The sequence below is a fragment of the Zonotrichia albicollis genome, chromosome 4, assembly GCF_047830755.1.
Source record: "Zonotrichia albicollis isolate bZonAlb1 chromosome 4, bZonAlb1.hap1, whole genome shotgun sequence".
Classification (NCBI taxonomy): domain Eukaryota; kingdom Metazoa; phylum Chordata; class Aves; order Passeriformes; family Passerellidae; genus Zonotrichia; species Zonotrichia albicollis.
Genome location: NC_133822.1, coordinates 27,817,420 through 27,835,903, shown reverse-complemented (window position 1 = coordinate 27,835,903; position 18,484 = coordinate 27,817,420). Strand labels below are relative to the sequence as shown.

The window sequence follows — 18,484 nt, the reverse complement described above, 5'->3', positions numbered from 1 at the left end:
TTGTTCTTTAATTTATGCTGTTGTCCTGGTTTGAAAAGGAAGTGAGTTTTTTGGGGTGCTGTGGTCAAACCAATAGGTGCTCAGATTTGAATATTGGCACCTGGTGCGGCCACATGGATACGCTGAGACAGGGGGTAGAGCACTCCCAGGGGAAGCTCTCTTGGGTTCCCTTGGTGAAAGAGGTCAGAGCTGCCCTGGCGGCTGCGGCCTGGGCAGGGAGGGCAAGCCATGGGCCGGGTGAGGTAGGCCGGGCCTGGGGCAGAGAGGGGAGGGGAAGGCCCCGGCAGGATGGAAAGGTGGAGGAGCACCCAGAGGCATCAGGCAGCCACACCAGAGAGAGAGAGAGACAGAGACAGAGACAGAGACAGAGACAGAGACAGAGACAGAGACAGAGACAGAGACAGAGAGGGAGAGAGCGCCAATTGTGCCACCTTGAAATTCGATAGCACGGCCGGCCAATGAGGAGAAGGGGGGGGGGAGTTCTGGACAGGCAGAGCCTGAGATTTTAAACCCTTTTCTTGCATGATGGAAACCTTACAAATGAGGATCCTCCTGGAGTTGAATGAGAAGAGAGATAAAGATGAGATAAGAGGAAGTTGAGAAGAATCGTAGGTGGGAGGGATGATGGAGTGGCCTTTGGCTGGACTTTTCTTGTATGGCCATGGACAGAACCATTTTTCCTGTGACACAGAGACTGCACTTAGGGGGAGGCAATGGCTTAGAGCCAAGAGAGTGCAGTGATGTGATGTGAAGGAGTGTGTGAATAGAGGCGATGGGTGAGGAGGGTGCTGGTGCCCTCCGTCTTTAGGGAAGGAGAAGATCTCTGTTCTCGAGACCCCTCGGCCCCAGGGGGTGAATTTGGGGGGGACAGGTGTCCCAAAAGTGAGAGACTGTGCTTTTTTTGGAACTGGGCAAAGCATCCTTAAAAGGGGAACCCTAGAAGCAGCTCTGGTCCATGCACAGTGGTGAGAGCAGTGGGCATGGAAGGAAGATGTCACGATGGCAAATGATCTCGGGGCGGTGCCATGTGTGACATGGAAACACAAGAGGCCTCAACTGTGTTTCCAGGGGAAGCCTATGGTACAAGAGGGACTCCTCTCTCCTTGATGAACTGAGAATTGAATATCTAAGGGGTGGTGGTGGACTGAGAGTTGATGATCTGAGGGGTGGTAACTGAATTGAGAATCCAAGGTTTTGTCTTACTGTGATGGAGTGGAAATTTGGTGGGGGGAGGAGGAATGTTTTTAGAAGGTTTTCATTCTGAGTTCTGTGTGTTTCTTTTTACATCTAGTTGTAGGTTAATAAAGTTTTTCTTCTTTATTCCTAAGTTGGAGCCTGCTTTGCTCTATTTTTGATCACATCTCACAGTAGACACCAGGGAGAATATATTTTCATGGGGGCACTGGCATTGCACCAGTGTCAACCCATGACAGCTGTATAACTAGATTTTTCTTGTTTCAAGAAGACACAAAGATGTGAAAGTTTATTCTTCTTTTGTTATAGATTCATAAATGCACTGAAGTTCAGGCTGGGAATACTCTAAATGTAGCTGAAGAAAGGAATAAGGTGGTCTGGGAACACTAAGCATGGAAAAATGAGTGGCTCTTTCTTCCCAACCCAAGCCCAAATTAAGGGTATAAAGCATGCAGTGTATGTGGGAGGAAAAGGTAAGAAAAATGCCAGCAAAACTAGAAACAGGTGAACAGCTTTTGTTTTCATTTTCACTCAATTGTCTTACTAAATTACTGCTCTGACACATGCTTGGGATACAACCTCTGCTTCGCCCAGGCTGCCCTCAGACTTCAGAGGCTCAAAAAATGCAGTGGCATCATCAACTTTATTTTAATTAACAGCAACGTTAGCTAGAGGTGAACTTCCTAAGGAAATTGTACCTACAGAATGCATATGTGCTCCTATTCTCTACCCTTACCTCAGAAAGTCCTGTTGGCCAAAGACAAGACAAATTCACAAACAAGAGAACAAAACCTCCACTTTACCCACACATAGAAATACTAAAACATAAATTTAGGCCTTACACACAGTTAATTCCATGGCAGAGAGACAACACAAACACCTTAACAGGGACAAAATGAGCTGCTGATGCCATTATAGCCCTGAGAGGCCAAGCACAAGACACAAACCCAGGAGAAACAAGATGCCTCCAGGAGAGAATTCTTCAGCTGCTCACTGAATCTACAGCTTGCAAAACCATCCATTCTTGAATATGTAAAGCCCACAACAAATATTTCAGATAACAAAAAGGCAAAAGAGTGACTTACCACAGGAACTGCTGCCTCAAGGGAAGCAGCAGCTCACCAGAGCTCCCATAACCACCACTGAAAGAGCCAAACTGACTCCTTACCACGCACCTACCTCTCTCACCCCCACCTAGGGCTGCTTTAAGCAGTTTGTTGTCGCCTTTGCCCCCATTCTTTCCTCCAGCCACACCTGAGCAGCCTTGAAAGGCTCCTCTGGTACAGGCAGTTGGACAAATTCCTTACAGCACCTGAGGTGCTCCTCCAGCAGAACCAAGATTCTGTTTCTTGATACAGACTGCTTTGCCCAGGGATCAGAAGCTGAGAGGCATCTCCTCCATGAAGAGAAGGTTTGCAATAGTAAGGTTCAGGGATAATCTTGAGAGAAACGAACTCAATGGTTTTAGAGCAAGGAACTTCAGTTGCCAAAATCACAGAATCACAAAATGGTTGGGGATGGAAGGGTAAAGATCATCTTGTTCCAACCCCCTGCCATGGGCAGGGACACGTCCCACTAACCCAGATTGCTCAGAGCCCTATCCAGCCTGGTCTGGAACACTTCCAGGGATGGGGCAGCCACAGCTTCTCTGCCAGGTCCCTCTGGAGGGTGTCCTGTCCTTCAGGTGTGACAACTCTGCTTTAGTGTCATCTGTAAACTTCCTGAGGGTGCACTCGATCCCTTTGGCTACACCATAAAAAAGGTATTAAATAACACAGGTTTTATGAAACACAAATTTATGAACTCCTGAGGAACACCACTTGTCCCCGATGTCCATCAGGACAGTGAGCTGTTGACCACTCCCCTTTGGATATGTATACACAAGAAACTTTGGAGGGAAGTACTAATTAGCTTTTTAATCAGTTGTATCAGCCCAGAGGATGAATGTTGGGAAAGGAGGTTCCGTAAGAGGTGAATGGAAAACCGGGATCAGGATTCGCTAAGCAGCAGCTCCGACTACTGGCGATTCAGTGCAAGCCAGGTCTGCGTTGCTAGAGATGTTTTTCCAGCTGTGGATTCCATGTGCTGCTTCAAACCAGAATCTCGATAACAAAATCCCTAACATTCCCTAGTGACGATGAGAAAGGCAATTTCCATTATGTAGTTTGCAACATGCCCAACTGCTGTTAAGCTTTTCCAAGAAGGAATGGTGTTTAGGGAGGAAGTTCCCGGAAAGAAGCCCTACAGCAGCACACAATCACTGTTCTCAGTTCTGCCACTGGCTTCCCTTTGCTTTTTTGTCAGTGCCCTTCATCCTCTGCTCTCCTTCCTCAAAGAAGCTGCAATAATATTCTCATTAATTACTCAAAATTTGGATTGCTTTAAATATATCAGTCGTCTGATCTCATCTCATAGAATAGTATCCATGCGCATTTCTTAGGGCAGAGGGAAGAGAAAGTAACATCATGGAGGCAGAGGTAACTACAGAATAATTACTGCCAGCATGAATGCTCCTCTCAGTCAATAAAATCTGCCCTCTAAGCAACTGGAGAAACCCTTAAGTATTTCTCAGCCTGGAGAAAAAAAGGCTCAGAGGACCCTCTGGCTCTCGACAACTCCCTGGCAGGAGGATGCAGCCAGGTGAGGGTCAGGCTCTGCTCCCAATAGGAAGAGACAAGATAATAAGAAACAGTCTCAAGCTGTGCCAAAGGAGGTTCAGGCTGGACATCAGCAGGAATTTCTTCATGGAAAAGCTGTTCAGGCATTGGAAGGGGCTGCCCAGGTACATTGTGGAATCCCCATCCCTGAAGGCGTTCAAGAAACCACAGGGTGTGGCACTCAGTGCTCTGGTCTAATTGTCAAGGTGGTAACCCAAGATTGGAGGTCAACAATTTTGGAGGTCTTTTCCAATCTTAGCAATTCTAGGGATTACAGTAATTCTGTACTCAGGGCTGTATTACAAAATAAAGGAATTGCTACAGAAAGCTAACTTAGGAGAAATCACAGCGTAGTTTCTGCAAGGTGGGAAGGGGAAGTGTGGTGTAAGGCAAAGTATTGTGGTGTGATGCTCCACTTTACCCATGCTCTTGATGTGGAACAGCTGCTTCAAGTAAATTTCTCATGGATATTCACCCCTTTCCCACTCTCTAATGGCTGCCTGAATTAAGACCCTGTAGGAGAGCTCAGTGGTGCAACTGGAAAAGCTGTGCTTTGAATGAGGGGGGCGGGAAAAATAAATCACTGCACCATGGTAAACATTTCCAGAACTGGCACCTCACATTCCAACACTGCCTTTGCCAGCTTTTCCTGCAGCACTTTGCTATCTGAAAATGGAAACTGCTTGTTAGCTGTGCAGGGCTATGTGATAATTGCATCTCTCTATACTCCTCTGAAGCAGCTCAGGAACACGAGTGCTTTCACAGCAGGATGTGAGCAACGTGCAATAAATCAAGATCGGGGCCACACTCAGCAAATGAGTGCTAATAAGACTACAGAGTAGGGGTCTGATAGAGAAAAGCTGGCAGGCAAAAATAATAAGTTTATGCTCAAATTACTAATATGCACTTCCAGTTTGCCCTAGCTTTTCAACTTATGTTATCAAAAGAAAAATAAACAATGCATGAGAGAGCCAAATTTAATACTTCCTTCAAAAGCAGGATAAAAAAACTCACAAGAGCCCACCACTTTCTCAGTGTAAACATTAGCAGCAGCAGTTCTGATGTGGAAGCTCTTGAAATCTGAGAAACACTTTGTCCAGGAGTTTCACTGTACTTTGGCAATACAGAAAGAGTGAGAGATCCTGTTCTCTGACTACAGCAATCAGCTGAGGGAGCTGGGGGTGTTTAACCTGGAGAAAAGGAGGCTCAGTGACTTTGTGGCTCTCTGCAACTCCCTGAAAGGAAGCTGACACTTTCTTTAAGAGCCATGTTCAGCACAGAAAACCAAGTTCAGAAGAGTCAAAAACTTAAAACCAGGGCTTTGTCTGATATTTCGTAGTCTGAATAGGCAGCATTCCCAGCAATTCCTACTGGAAAGGGCACGTTCTGGATGACCTAGTCCCGAACTGCAACACTCTTGAAACTATTTGAGCACCTAAAGCTCAGTGATACATTTGCTTTGAGAGCCAAGGGAAAAAGGGACAAGTGTTACAGCATATTCCCTCTAGTCCCAACAGTTCAAAACATTACAATGCTCACCAGCTAAGGAACCATATTATTTGCTTCTGTGGCAAAGAGAAAATCCACATTGCAGTGACAGTCCCCCCTTAACTGAAAAGACAACACTGGTGAAATACAGTTTACATGATTAATACATTTTACTTAGTATGTACACAGTTCTCCAAAGAAGCTGGGTCATCCAAAGGCAGTTTAAGAAGCTTTAAGTATCCCCCTTGCCAGCTGTTACATGGGTTGTGTTTTTGGCTTTGCTTCCTCCAGCTCAGCGTCCAACCAGCGGAACCTGCGGTGACGGCGCAGGACTTCGATGGCCTTTTGTTCCAGGGGGGTTGGTTTGATTCCCAGCTCTTCAAAACCAGGAAGGTCAGGAAATGTCATGTCTGTTGTGTGAAACTTCAACAAGAATGAGGAGGGTAAGAAAAAAAAAAAAAAGATAATTCACTTGAAATGAACAGCTTTACACCCAATGCAAATATTCTCCTGCCAAAAGAAGTAGAGGAAGAAGAAATATTCAAACAGAACTGTGGCATAATTACACAAGGTCTTGAGTACCAAGACTTCCAACAGGAGGTACAGGTATTCTGCATCCAGCAAGAAGTCCTTCAGGCTTTAATTCAGGAATAAATGCTGTGCTGGAAGTGCCCTCCTTTATTCTCCATACCTTATCAGGAAGGTTACTGCATTGCAACGGCAAAACTAAGCGGAACTCCAAGGCTATACTTGAACTCCAATTATGGATATTTTGATTTGTCAAGGAAATGTTGTGTTGAATTATCACCTCTGGTAGATGGTTTTGCTCTGTTTATGGTTTAGAACATGGCTCTGTATAAATAGTTGATTCTATTACTATAGTTAATTCTATTACCATACATGCAACCCATAGAAAACAGAGATTTCTCTTATGCTGGTGTTCCTTGAAAGGTCTTTTGAATCAAACACATCTAATATTGAACAGATTATTTAAGAAGAAAAGCTTGGAAAGAGGAACAATCAGACCCAGAAATGACACTGAGAAACTTCCTCTTACACTACCTATACTACAGCTGACTTGCAGCAGTTTCAGTGATTTGGTGCTGGCTTATTTTATGAAATGTAATGGAAGAAACAACAAAGGCAGTGGAAGAAAGGTTTTTGGAGATGTTACAATTATATCCTGGGGGACAATCAGGTAAAGTAGGCAATTGATATTGTGTTATAACAAAATATATTGAAATTCCAATGCTGCAAAACAGGTGGAAGAGTCACTCTATAATTCAGAAAGCAAAAAGTTTAGGGAATATACATGACTATCTTTGCTAGCCTACACATATGCCAAATTTTGACACTAATACTTGCCAATTCCTACTTTTTCTTTGCTTGCAGTTGGTTTTTTGCAACTTATTTCTCCGTCCCCAGTGAAACATTCTGAGAAGTCAGGAATAAACATGAAGTGGCAGCATTCTCCCAGAAAACACACTTGAATGTTAAGCGAGATTTTGGAATGTGTGCAGGATGTCAGTTCAACTTCAGTTGTTAAAAACACCATTCCCCGGATGATGGAAGTGATTTTAGTGCGTCTAGAGGTACCTAAACTGACTAAGAGTGGGGAGCACTGCCCCCCCGCCACTTTGCTCATCCAACCTCCACTTTTTTCAATTCCATGTGGTTTTGGGGAAAGCAAAACTCAAGTGTGAGTTAAAAATGCACAACGAAACACTTCCCAAGAGGGATTTTTGGCTGGTCCCACACTTACCCGATCCACCTTGTCCCGTGTCAACCATGGTTCAAACGGATTCATCTCAAAGAATCTTGCAACTAAACTGTGAACAGAAGAAATATTGCAAAAGTGCAGTCATTTATCCAGATACATAAAAATCCAGTAAAAATTATTTCAGACTTAATAGATGGTGAGCAAGAGCTTGTTCTGAAGCTGTTCTTGCAAGCTCTGAGTTCATTATAGCACTAGATGTGCCAGTCACTAAGTTCTTAGTAGTGTTTCTGGTAATTAACTGTTCCTGAATTATTGGATCTTGTATTGTTTTACTTTGGATGGAATGGAGAAGCAGATCTCTAGAAGTTAAAATGAGCATTAGTGGGTAGGGAAAGTAAATCCCCCATCCAATTCCCCACACAGCAGAGGGCTGAGTCTTGCCCCTGCCTTTCATTCAAACTCTGTTCCCTGCCAGTGTAGGCAGCAATCCAATTAGTCATGACGTTGGACTCAATGCCTCTAGGAGAAAACACTCTTGCTGACAATTAAATGAGTTATCAGCAACACAAACAAGCTGGGGGAATCTGGAGCAATCTACAAAAAGGGTGAGGATTTGGGTATCCACAGTTTTCAGAAATTAAGTTTCCCTTGAAAGAAAGGAAATCTGACAGGGAAAAAAAAATAATGCTACAGTTCTTGCTCAGTGTCTCGGGACCAACAGCAGAATCTCTCACTGAACAGGTAGGACTAGCTCCAGTGCTCACCTGGCAGATTAGGGTGTTACTGAATTAGTGCATATAAACACAACAAAGCTCATCTGCCTTTTAGGTGCATTCTTTTCTCAAAAATATGAACTATCACTTAGTTTAGCCCATAAATAAAAAAGAATAACATGGACTGCAGCAGATGTGAATGAAACTGAGAAGCACCCACATATCACCTTTCTAACAAGCTGCTCTGTGTCACCAGAGCCATGTGCCTGGTGCCTCTTACAGCCAATAGAGGAACAGCCACAATAGTTTAGGATGTTCTCAGTGTTATCCATCAGCACTTCCATGGATCCAATACTGAGTCATACTGCTGCGAGGGTTCTAACTCTGATGACTGATTAAGCTTGTTAATTTGCATTGTACTAAAAACAAGGAGGACGAGTATGCCAAATAATAACACAGCCCCATTGTGCTGAGGGCAACTGCTGAAATGGCATTTATTGTTTGGGGTAGCTCTTCAAAAAGATGTGATTATTCCCTAAGGACCAGGCCCAGGTTCAGTAGCAGATCCTTAAGATTGTGCAAAAAAATCTGTCAGGGCCTGCAGTCAGCAACATACACACAGATTTTCCCTGTGGTATTGTTGAAAATCATTTGGTTTGCTACTGATTTTATTGAATTAGGACCTTTTGCTACTTCTTGGCTCAGCAAAGCCATTCAATCACAGAATGACTTAGGTAGGAGAAGACCTCCAGGATGATCAAGTTCACCACCTTATCAACCAGACCAGATCACTGAGTGCCATGTCCAGTTGTATCTTCAGTATCTCCCTGGGTAGCCAGTGCAATGTTCAACCACCCTTTCTTGTGAAGAAATTCTTCCTGATGTCCAACCTGAGCATCCCCTGGTGCAGCTTGAGGCTATGTCCTCTCACCCTGTCCCTAGATGTCAGGGAGAAATGACTCTGGAATGAACAGCTATGTTAAGTTCACTACAAGCATGCATTTCACATACCAGCTCATCAAATGCAGGCCTGTCCCTGAGCTGAAGGCTCAAAACTGGCTAACAAGTACCTCAGGAAAGGGGACTTCTGCAGCCCCACCACTTTAATAACAACTGGGCAGAGTAAGTAACCCATGCAACAGGTATTTATGCTTCTGCTGCCAGGAGGTTATTGAATTAGGGTCCCACTTACTGGTAGAGAGGCCGTGGCAGCGGGTAGGGAATGAAGGGGTGGTGGGCAACAGCGTAAATGTACTCGACCATGTCGTACAGGAGGTACCGGTGAGGGCTGGAAGGGAATGCAGCAAACATCACACCTCAGTCAGCTACACTGCAATATTAGCACCAGAGAAGGAAAACAATTTTAAACCCTCCACCCCCAAGGCTACAAAAAGTCTCGTTTCTTCAATCCAAATAATTTGCCTGAAGAGATTCCCCTGTGGCTCACAGGGAGGAGGTTTATCCTGGAGGACTGCAGCCTTTGGAAAGGCCCATCCTGGAGCTGGGGAAAAGCATGGAAAGGATTCAGCATAAAGGAACAGTGGGCATTTGGCTGCTGGCCAAGGCTAACCCACCACAACCACACTGGATGAAGTGTTTCTGTGTGCTGTGAAAGCACACCTGAATGTGCCTCCTTCCATGCTGACTCCAATTCTGAACTCCAAGACTTCCATCACTGTGGGAGGAGTTTGTTCAAGCCCACTTGGAAGCCAGAAATCAAATGGAGAATTAAGGATGCTTTATTAACAAGACATTCTATCTTTGGTAGGAAATGGCTGCAGGGAAATTGATTCACTTGCCTTTACTTGACTAAGAGTATTTTGTTCTATTTAAAAGCAAGATGAACTGTCCAAAAAATGCATTCCCCCTCTCTCAAGACGAAGAGAATGAAGCAGTCAGTCTTCCATCCACTTACCTAAGAGTAACACAAACTACTGGGAATTCCCATTCCTTTCTTGTTCAGATCCTGCCTTGGCATTTTAGGCTGTCTAGATGTGCTCAGACTGAGCTGTCAGGTATCTCCCTTGCCTTCCAGGCAATTTGCTGCCATTCCAAAACATTCTGAAAAGCTCCACGACACCACAAGAGCACACTGCTGAGCAGTTTGATAAACACAGGATCTCACAGATGCCAAGGTCTAAGATTGCAAGCATGAAAACTGAGCCTTCAACTGGCATGTTCTCCAGAAAAGTTCCAAGAGATCAGAGAGCCATAAAATGCTTTGGATTGAAAGGGACCTTAAAATCATCTCATCCTATCCCCACCTTCCGCTATCCCAGGCTGCTCAGAGCCCCGTCTAACCTGGCCTTGATCACTTCCAGGGATGGGGCAGCCACAGCTTCTCTGGGCAACCTGTAAATCCAGTCTCCAACTGTACATCCACTGCCTCTGAGCCATTCTAATTCCAGGTGGTTTCCACAGAGCTTTACCAGAATTTTCCCCAAATCCATATTGTCTAGCATGTTTCCCAAGCTGCCTACTTCTTTGTGTGCACATACATCACATGAAATGCAGTGGGGCCCAGATTAGGATTTTCAAAGTACTCACAGTAAGAGCTTGAGCCATTTTTCCTCCCAAAAAGGAGGTGGAATTTATTGCAGCTCAAACTGTGTGCATGGATGGAGAAATAAAATGTACTGTGCAGCATGCCAAAAAAAGACACTAAAAAGATGTACTACAGTTAATTAGAATCAGAAAAAGTGACTTACCCAGCCAAGGCATATGTTTTCCCTTTTGCATCAGGATTCTTAATTGCATTAATAATTGCCTTTGCTACATCAACCACCTGCAAGGAACAAATTCTGACAAGTTACCAAGAGAAAACAGGAATACATGCACACACTCTTCTTTCAGAGGTGGTTTACAGACCGACACATCCACCCACCAAGGATTTGGGATTGGGATTTCATGGAAAACTTACATAGACTGGTTGCTTCACTGTTTTTTTGCCCAGAGAAACAAGTGGGACACCACCAAACCAACGCATGTCTGATGGAAAAAAAGAGAAAATCTGGGAATCCTTTCAGTACCAGAATAACCAGGACATTTGACACCACACTGAGTGTGGATCTCTTCTGAAAATTGACTTCTCTTTTAAAAAAACTAGGATTGGGAAGAACTCCCAGCCAATTGTAGCAGCATTTTTCTCAAGACACATTTAGTTTTCGTATTAACAGTAATGAGAGGGCTGCATTTGCTGTTTCCATAGAGTGCGTCAGTACATACCCCCCCACCCCAAAATAAAATCATTACAAAAATAAAAACAAAGAGCAACATCTAACTAGATTGAGAAAGAATTCTGTCAAGAGGTGAGAATTTAGTATATTGCTGTACATCCCACACACTGCTGATAAGAACACACTGAATACACCTGCTTTTCAGAAGCAAATCCTATTTTCTCTCTTTTCTCTACAGGCAGTTACACAAATCATACATAGGTTTATTATTCCAAGAGTACCTACTTGCATAATGATTGAGAAATCGGTCCTCTCTACCAAACATCTCAGAGGGCTTCAGAATTACAGCGTCTGGAAATTGTTCCCTCACAGTCTTCTCTCCAACAGCCTATCAATTAAAACAAACACATTCATTACATCCATGCTGAACCAAGCAGAAGTGGATGCCTTTCATAACAGAAAGCATCTTTGACTGCAGAACTTAAAAAAAATGATGCCATCAGTAGCACAAAAATTATTTATATCCAAGCCATTTGATCCTCAAGATGCTGCACTGAGATAAAGGTCTCACAGAAAGCCCAAACATTTCTCAGCTGCAGAAAACAGCATGTAGTAAATTCATACATTGATGTCCTTCAAAAAGCCCCAGCTGGGGGGAAAAAAATCAAAACCAAACCCAAACCAAATACAAAGGATGTTCTCAGGAAATACATTTAAGTGGACTACAGACTTACTTTGTTCCTGAGGTATTTGGAGGGACTCTTCATGCTAGCATTCAGGTGAGAGATATGAATGAATTTTTCCACACCAGCTTCCTTACTTATCTGTGCGATACTTTGAGGAATATTTACAAATTCATCTTCAAATTTGAAGTTTCTAAAGCAAGGCAAGACCCAAACGTTACTTTAAGAGCAATCAACAACGGCTGCCACTCAGCCAAAAAGCAATTATTACATATTACTTGAATGTATTATCAGAAACCTACACTGACAGTCCGAGAAACAAAATTTCCCTTCATGATGGACTCTTCATATAATAAAAATTAGAGGAAAGTGAAATTGCAACTGTAATCTTCAATTTTAGCTTCTCTGCCCTTTCACCTGGTAAGATTAAATCAGTATGAAAAATCCTCTTGTCCACTTGTCTGTGACAAAGAGAAAACTCCCAGTAAAAGTGAAAACAGGTTATTTTTATTAAAAGAAACTCTCCTGCATCTTGAACTCTGAGTAAGGCTATGTTTTCACAAATCCTGTCCAAAATTTGCCTTGATTTGACACACCTAATTACACTACAAAGAAGCTTGATATTTCTGAGCAGCACAAATCAGGGTAGATGCTTGGCAGGGGAGAAGAAGAAAAAAACAAACCAGAGAACACAGAGGTGCTCATGCAAATGGAAAAACAATTTTTCAGAGGATTTAGAACCACTTCAGAGCTGAAAGGGACTTCCAGAAGAAGCAAGAAATCCTCCCCTTACTGTATGATATTCAAGGGGCCTAAATTAGAGGGTTATACTGTCAACCAGTTTGGTATCTCGTCAAGATCAATACAGAAGCTCTGTCTCCATGCAGAACTGCCAACAATTCCAAAATTGCAAGAAGGATAACTGGCTTCTCATGTTGTTGTATTGTCCTTGTAGGCACTCCTCATCTTGACCATTTGCTTTGGGTAACAAACATCTTATCCAAACACCTCCCTCTGTGTCCTTATATCCTCCCACAGCTCTTCAGATCCCACTGGAGCCCAAAGAAAGGCTTAAAAATACAAAGTTATTTTTGATAATCTGATCCTGGGAACCATCGCTCCTTTTTCTGCTTTTCTGTTTCTAAAATAGATTTAGAAACACACAAGAACAACATCCCTTCTGTAACCATGGAGTTTCAAACAACATAGTACACACAGAGGAGCCTGGACACAAGTACAAAGCAAGGAAGAAAATATTTCATGGTAGGCTTTGCTTTTTTTGTCTGATCTCTCCATCTAATTTTACTTTTCTTTCTGGACAAGTTTTTCACAGGCTCTGGGATGATTACAACAGTTACTCTGACCTCGTGTTTAACAAACCAGAGAACTCAATCTCAGGGTTTCAGCACCACCACTGATACCCACATGCACAAAACACGTGATTAAAACATTTGTGTCACACAGTGGTTAAGTTCTGTAATGTCCAAAAGTTTTAAACATGGACCAAGGCTTGTCCATTTCTATCTATTGAAACTGCACAGAAAACAAGGTTTGGGGATTTTTAAACAGAATGAAACTTTTTGTTATTGTCCTCATACTTCCTTTTAACAATAAAATAAACTGTCTTTTCTATAAATCACACCTTTTACACAAGACCAGAAATTTTGAACATCAAAGGGCTGTTCATAAAAAAAAGGGCAACAAAAGCATTAGGTGATCAGAGATGAAAGTGATATCTATGTTTGTTTCTGTCTACTACCAGAGCAAAAATTATGCACCACACAAGGCAAATCTCCCTGGTAAATTTTTGTCTGGCAGTTCTGCACAAGGCTTTAAATAAAATGGATATAATTGCATGAACACACACACACATTGAAAGTGGCTGTTACAGGTATTTTTAACCTAAAATATGGGAATTTTAAAATGGATTTCAAAAAGAAACTATTCTTAGAAACTATTATCAAAGAATGTTTCTGTAGCTAATATTGTTTGTGCCAAAATTCTACCAATGAATGAAGTTATTAGTCATAATCTTAATGATTAACTTATAACCAACTCTCCATCAGCTATTCCTGCTTGATCACAGCTTTTTCTAGCAGGCTACAACTCATCACTATGTCCAAATGACAGGATGAAATCTTACTTCTGTGATAACGTAAATGCAAATATTATGTAAATATGAGTTACATATAAAATTGTCAATGTAAATATAAATATAAAAAATTGGTGAGGCTCTGTCATCTATAGGAAGGCACTCAGGGAATATTCATTAGGTATGTGAAAATAGCACATTTGATTTTTCTGACAGAACAAAAGCTGTACACTGGAAAATTGTGGAGAGAATGCACTTTTCCAAAGCAGATCACAACCAGGACTGGAGTTAACCTTTTAAAGAAATTTTATATGCAAAATCTTGGGATTGCCTTTTCCCAGAAGCCAAGAACAATGGCAACATCACTGCACACACATGCTGTAAAACATGGCTACAATAACTGGTACAAATCTATCACATATAAGAAAAGAAAGAAAAAGAAAATTACTTTGTTTCCCATTCCTTTCCAATAAGATTAATGACCACATTGCTGTGTTCCACGGCTCTTCGGATGGACTCTTTGTCCCTACAGTCCCACTCCTGCAAGCAGAGCATCAAATGGGGAAAAGATGAGATAAAGTGTAAATAGGCATCACCAAAGCAAGCTCTTTCACACCATTTCCAATTAGAGGCTAAACAACAGCTGGAGCTGTGTCTTTGAGAAGGGTTACCTGGCTGCCTTGCACAGCCAGGGCTTTGTGACTATCTCAAGCCAGACTCACCATGAAGAGAAGTTGCCCCAGGTCACCCATGGGCCGCAGATACATCAGGTCATACTGATCACAGCGATAGGGGATGATGACTTGAGAGCCAATGCGACCTAAAGAGCCACAAAAACCCCAAAGTTTCAAACAAATACATCCATTTAAGTCGATGAATTTCTGAATGAACAAAAATCCCTTTTCTCCCTGGCATTAAAGCACCACAATTAGACATCGGTATCTTGAATGCATATCTGCAAAGCTAAAAGTAGAACAGAACTAAGGTTCTTCTTGAACCTACATAAGTCAAATACTTAAATAGGATTTTTTCCTTAATATTTAGGCCTGTAAGACAAAATGCCAAAGCTCATTAACAAACAAAACAAAAATGGTGTGTCCAATAACCAGAGCACAATACCTAAAAAACTGAACATTTACAAGGATATTTACATTTTGTAAGCTGCATGAAAACGAGGGGAAAAAAGCAGCATGGGTTATTTTCCAAAGTTTAAATTCAAAAGGACAATTTTAAAGAATTCCAATCAAACTCCTGCAAACCTTTAGTAAAATGTCCTAATAAGGCTAAAACCAGAAGAATCAAATACATGCTGTCGATTTCCTCAGACTTCCATTCTACAGAGGGGTAGAACTTCTTTTAATGACCTTAATCTTCCAAAGCTCCAAAATTTCCTTGATTAGAACACTTTTTACTACTTGTCACATACAGGAACTTAGGCAGACTGCAAAACACTTTTAAGATCCACAATGCCAGAAACTTCTCCATCACCCTGCAACCTAGAGATCAATTGGTTTAGTTAAACATTTTTTTGGTAGTTTCTTTAATCAGTACTCCTGGTGAGCATTACCTAAGCGGTTGACAACGTATCGTCCCAGGAAACCTGTGGCTCCAAAGACAGTGGCCACAATGCCACTGACAGAGGATCTGCCACTCCTCCCATGAGGGATCACGGCGTGATGGACCTGCCGGTGCTGCTGCAATGCCGACGGTGCTGCAGTCAGGACAGAAATTCCATGGCCTGCAACACGGAACAGGAGAGATTTGACGGCATTAATTGGGACTCAGCACTGCTAACTCACAGCTTATATTGGTTTTCTCATCACAGATCTTTTTCTCTAATATCCCATGCCAAGGCTTTTCATGGACTGTTGTTTCAGAGATATCTGGAAAGGTCAGAGGGGAGCAGGCCTGGGAAGTTGCTGGTAAAGTTAAGGACCAAACTGAGACAGGGAAGGAGCAAACAAAGGTTATCAGTTCTTAAAGAGCAAGTAAAGCTCACTGTGAGTTTAAGGTGAAGCAAGTAAAGAATACTCAGCAGAAATATAAAATATAGCAGAGGAAGCAATCCTGTATCACACCTCTGAAGCAAGAAGACAGGGAGAGATACAAAGAGCCAGATACATGGCATACTACCTCAAAGCTGCTCCTTTCCTCAAGGAGCTAGGAAAACTTGGGAGCCACAGAGGCAGGACATCATCAGGATACTGATATGCAAGAACATGTGACAGGACAAGAGGGAATGGCCGCACACTGACAGAGAGGAGGTATAGGATAGGATATCAGGAAGAAATTCTTCCCTGTGAGGGTGCTGAGGCCCTGGCACAGTTGTCTAGAGAAGCTGTGACTGACCCATCCCTGGAAGTGTCCAAGGCCAGGCTGGATGGGATTGGGAGCAACCTGACATGTGCACACTGAAGAAGGTTTTGTCCCAATGTGGTTAGGAACTACCAGTTACACAGGGGCACTGACACTGCAGCCCCAATGTTCGGAAGATCAAAAGGATAGGGGGTGTAGAGGCAGAAATGATATTCTGCCACCTCAGCTGGCAGAGCTCAAACCAGAAAGTCCAACTAGATTTCAGCACCTGAAGGAGGTCTTTCACTACCCAAAATCTGTCTATCCCTGTTCTCTCCATACCACACAAACTGGAAAAAGATATTGCATCTCCAATTTTGTCCTGAAAGACAGTTTGAGAGCCACTGAAAGTTAAAAAATCAGCAATACTTTACAGCTTCCAACAACTCAGTAGCTTCCTTGCTGTTACTTCTGCAAAAATTACTGGCGGCAGGCTCTTCATAATGTCATTACTATACCAACAAATAATATCTAATTACTGTCTTGTATTCTCCCACTTTTGTGAATTCCCCTACTGTGCTTATCTTACGCTACAAAGTGTTTAGTGATGAGCAATTTTCCTTGTTCCGTAAGTCTATAAGGTCTGGCTACCCTAAATTATCACCAGCTATGGCTATATACCCAATCATTGCTTTAAATTGCATTTTCTGGAGCAGCTGTGGCTGCCCCATCCCTGGCAGTGTTCCAGGCCAGACTGGATGGGGCTCTGAGCAACCTGGGATAGTGGAAGGTGTCCCTGACCATGGCAGGGGATTGGAACTAGATGATCTTAAGAGTCCCTTCCAATCCAAATAATTCTGTCATTCTATGAATTAAAGCTCCAATATCTGCAGTGAACCCAAAGCACCTTTTTGTCTACCCAAAAGTTTGTCTATCCCCATTCTCTCCCAACCCCACAAACTGGAATGAGACACATCTCTCATTCTGTCCTGGAAAGCAGTCTGACAGCCACCTAGGTAAATAAAGAACACACTGCTCCCATTAAAAGGATATTAAATTTCTCCCCGCCCTTTACCAACAAAACCCGTTTGCCACCTCCCACGTTACTTAATCTAGGACTGTGGGCAGAATCAATTTAAACAGAATCAAAGACTCAAATACACGCTTTAAATATAATATTGGTAGCTGAACTTTACCATAGATCACGGCCCAAAGGTCATAGTCACCTAGGAAACCGCAAAAGGAACCCGAGCTTTTAGCTATAGGGCAGTGACAGCCCCAGCGCGACACCCGCAGCTACATCCCGAGCCCTCTGCGCTCCAATTCCCAGCTACCTAAGGAGAAGGGAGGCACAAACACGATCATTCCCGCGCCCCCGGAAAAATTCTCGGCAGCTCCTTTCCAGCCGCTGCAGTGCGAGCTCCCCTCGCGCAGAGCCAGAGGCAGAGCGTGTCCTGGGCCGGGCAGAGCCGCACGGGCGGGCCGAGCTGGCTGAGGGCGGTGGGCAGAGCGGGCCCATGAGGGGCCCGGCGGGGCTGACACTCACCTGCCCTTGGCAGCCGCAGCCCGCGCGTCGCCGCCGCCATCTTGTGTCTTCTCGGGGCGGGGCGGCGCGTGCGCGAGGCCGCGAGGGCAGGGCGGCTGCGCAGGGCGGGGCCGCGGGGCCCTCAGGGGCTGCCGAGGTGATGAAGTCACAGGGAGGGTGTGGAGGTCGCCGGGTCAGGCGGTCTGTGGCATTGGGCGGTGCCTGTGCTGTTTCCTTCAACACCTCAGGGTGTAACAATACCTCCATCGCCAGCCTGGGCAGCCTATTCCAATGTCCAAGAAAAAGTTCTTCTGAAAGTGCAGGAATGCTTCGTGGTGTCCAACCCGAGCCTCTCCTGGCGTAGCTTGAGGCCGTTTTCTCTTGTCCTGTGCCTTGCTCCTTGGGAGCAGAGCCCGGCCCCACCTGGACACTTTTGGATTAGCGGTGGATGTGATGCTGTGCATAGCTGAGAAGGAAAGTGCGAGTCACCTGTGTGTTTGGCCTGTTTGCAGACGGCAAGGGGAGGCTTTTCCCTTGGCACTCTCAGCGCTCATAAAACTGGCCGTACGATGGCGATGTGGGCTTGCAAAAGAAGGAAACGCTTCTGGCCTTACTCTAAACCACTCCAAGTGCAGTGCCAAGCTGAAAACGTCACTGTTCTCCAGTCCACTGTGTCAGGACAAAAAGATCTCGCTGACCTTCCCTTTCCAAGTACAAACTCTTGATTTGCACGACACTCAAACGGCAACATGAACTCCTCCGTGCTAATAAATCTCTCACTCTGGCTACAAACTTGAAACCATCCGGCAAAAACACAGCTCACAGAAGTGCCAGCTGAGGAAGCTCTTGCTGCTAACAACTTCCCTTGCACCCAAAGAACTACCAGTACACACCCTACTACTATCTGCACTTTCTTCTCAGCTCTATGAACCATCATAACC

At 43.7% G+C, this 18,484-nt stretch overlaps 1 protein-coding gene across 2 annotated transcripts; it reads right to left on the bottom strand.

The window, feature by feature from the left end:
* Positions 1–5,485: 5,485 nt before the first annotated feature.
* NDUFA9 (NADH:ubiquinone oxidoreductase subunit A9) lies at positions 5,486–17,721 on the bottom strand. 2 transcript variants are annotated; one of them, XM_005492412.4, is made up of 11 exons: positions 17,565–17,721; positions 15,291–15,461; positions 14,446–14,543; positions 14,172–14,263; positions 11,683–11,824; positions 11,234–11,336; positions 10,693–10,760; positions 10,481–10,557; positions 8,965–9,060; positions 7,102–7,168; positions 5,486–5,762 (listed from the first exon to the last, which is right to left on the bottom strand). In XM_005492412.4, the coding sequence occupies exons 1-11, from the start codon at positions 17,602–17,604 to the stop codon at positions 5,595–5,597; spliced, it is 1,122 nt and encodes a 373-aa protein (XP_005492469.1). In that variant the 5' UTR covers positions 17,605–17,721; the 3' UTR covers positions 5,486–5,594. The 2 variants fall into 2 exon arrangements, with proteins under 2 accessions (XP_005492469.1, XP_026652441.1); XM_026796640.2 differs by lacking the exon at positions 17,565–17,721 and adding an exon at positions 17,353–17,558.
* Positions 17,722–18,484: the final 763 nt, after the last annotated feature.

Coding starts and splice junctions, on each gene's coding strand:
- NDUFA9 (XM_005492412.4), bottom strand. CDS start 17,604: ATGGCGGCGGCGACGCGCGGGCTGCGGCTGCCAAGGGCAG. Junction 10,761..11,233: donor ATTTCTCAATCATTATGCAA/GTAGGTACTCTT, acceptor TTTTTCCATCAG/ACATGCGTTGGTTTGGTGGT. Junction 5,763..7,101: donor CACGGGACAAGGTGGATCGG/GTAAGTGTGGGA, acceptor TTCTTGTTGAAG/TTTCACACAACAGACATGAC.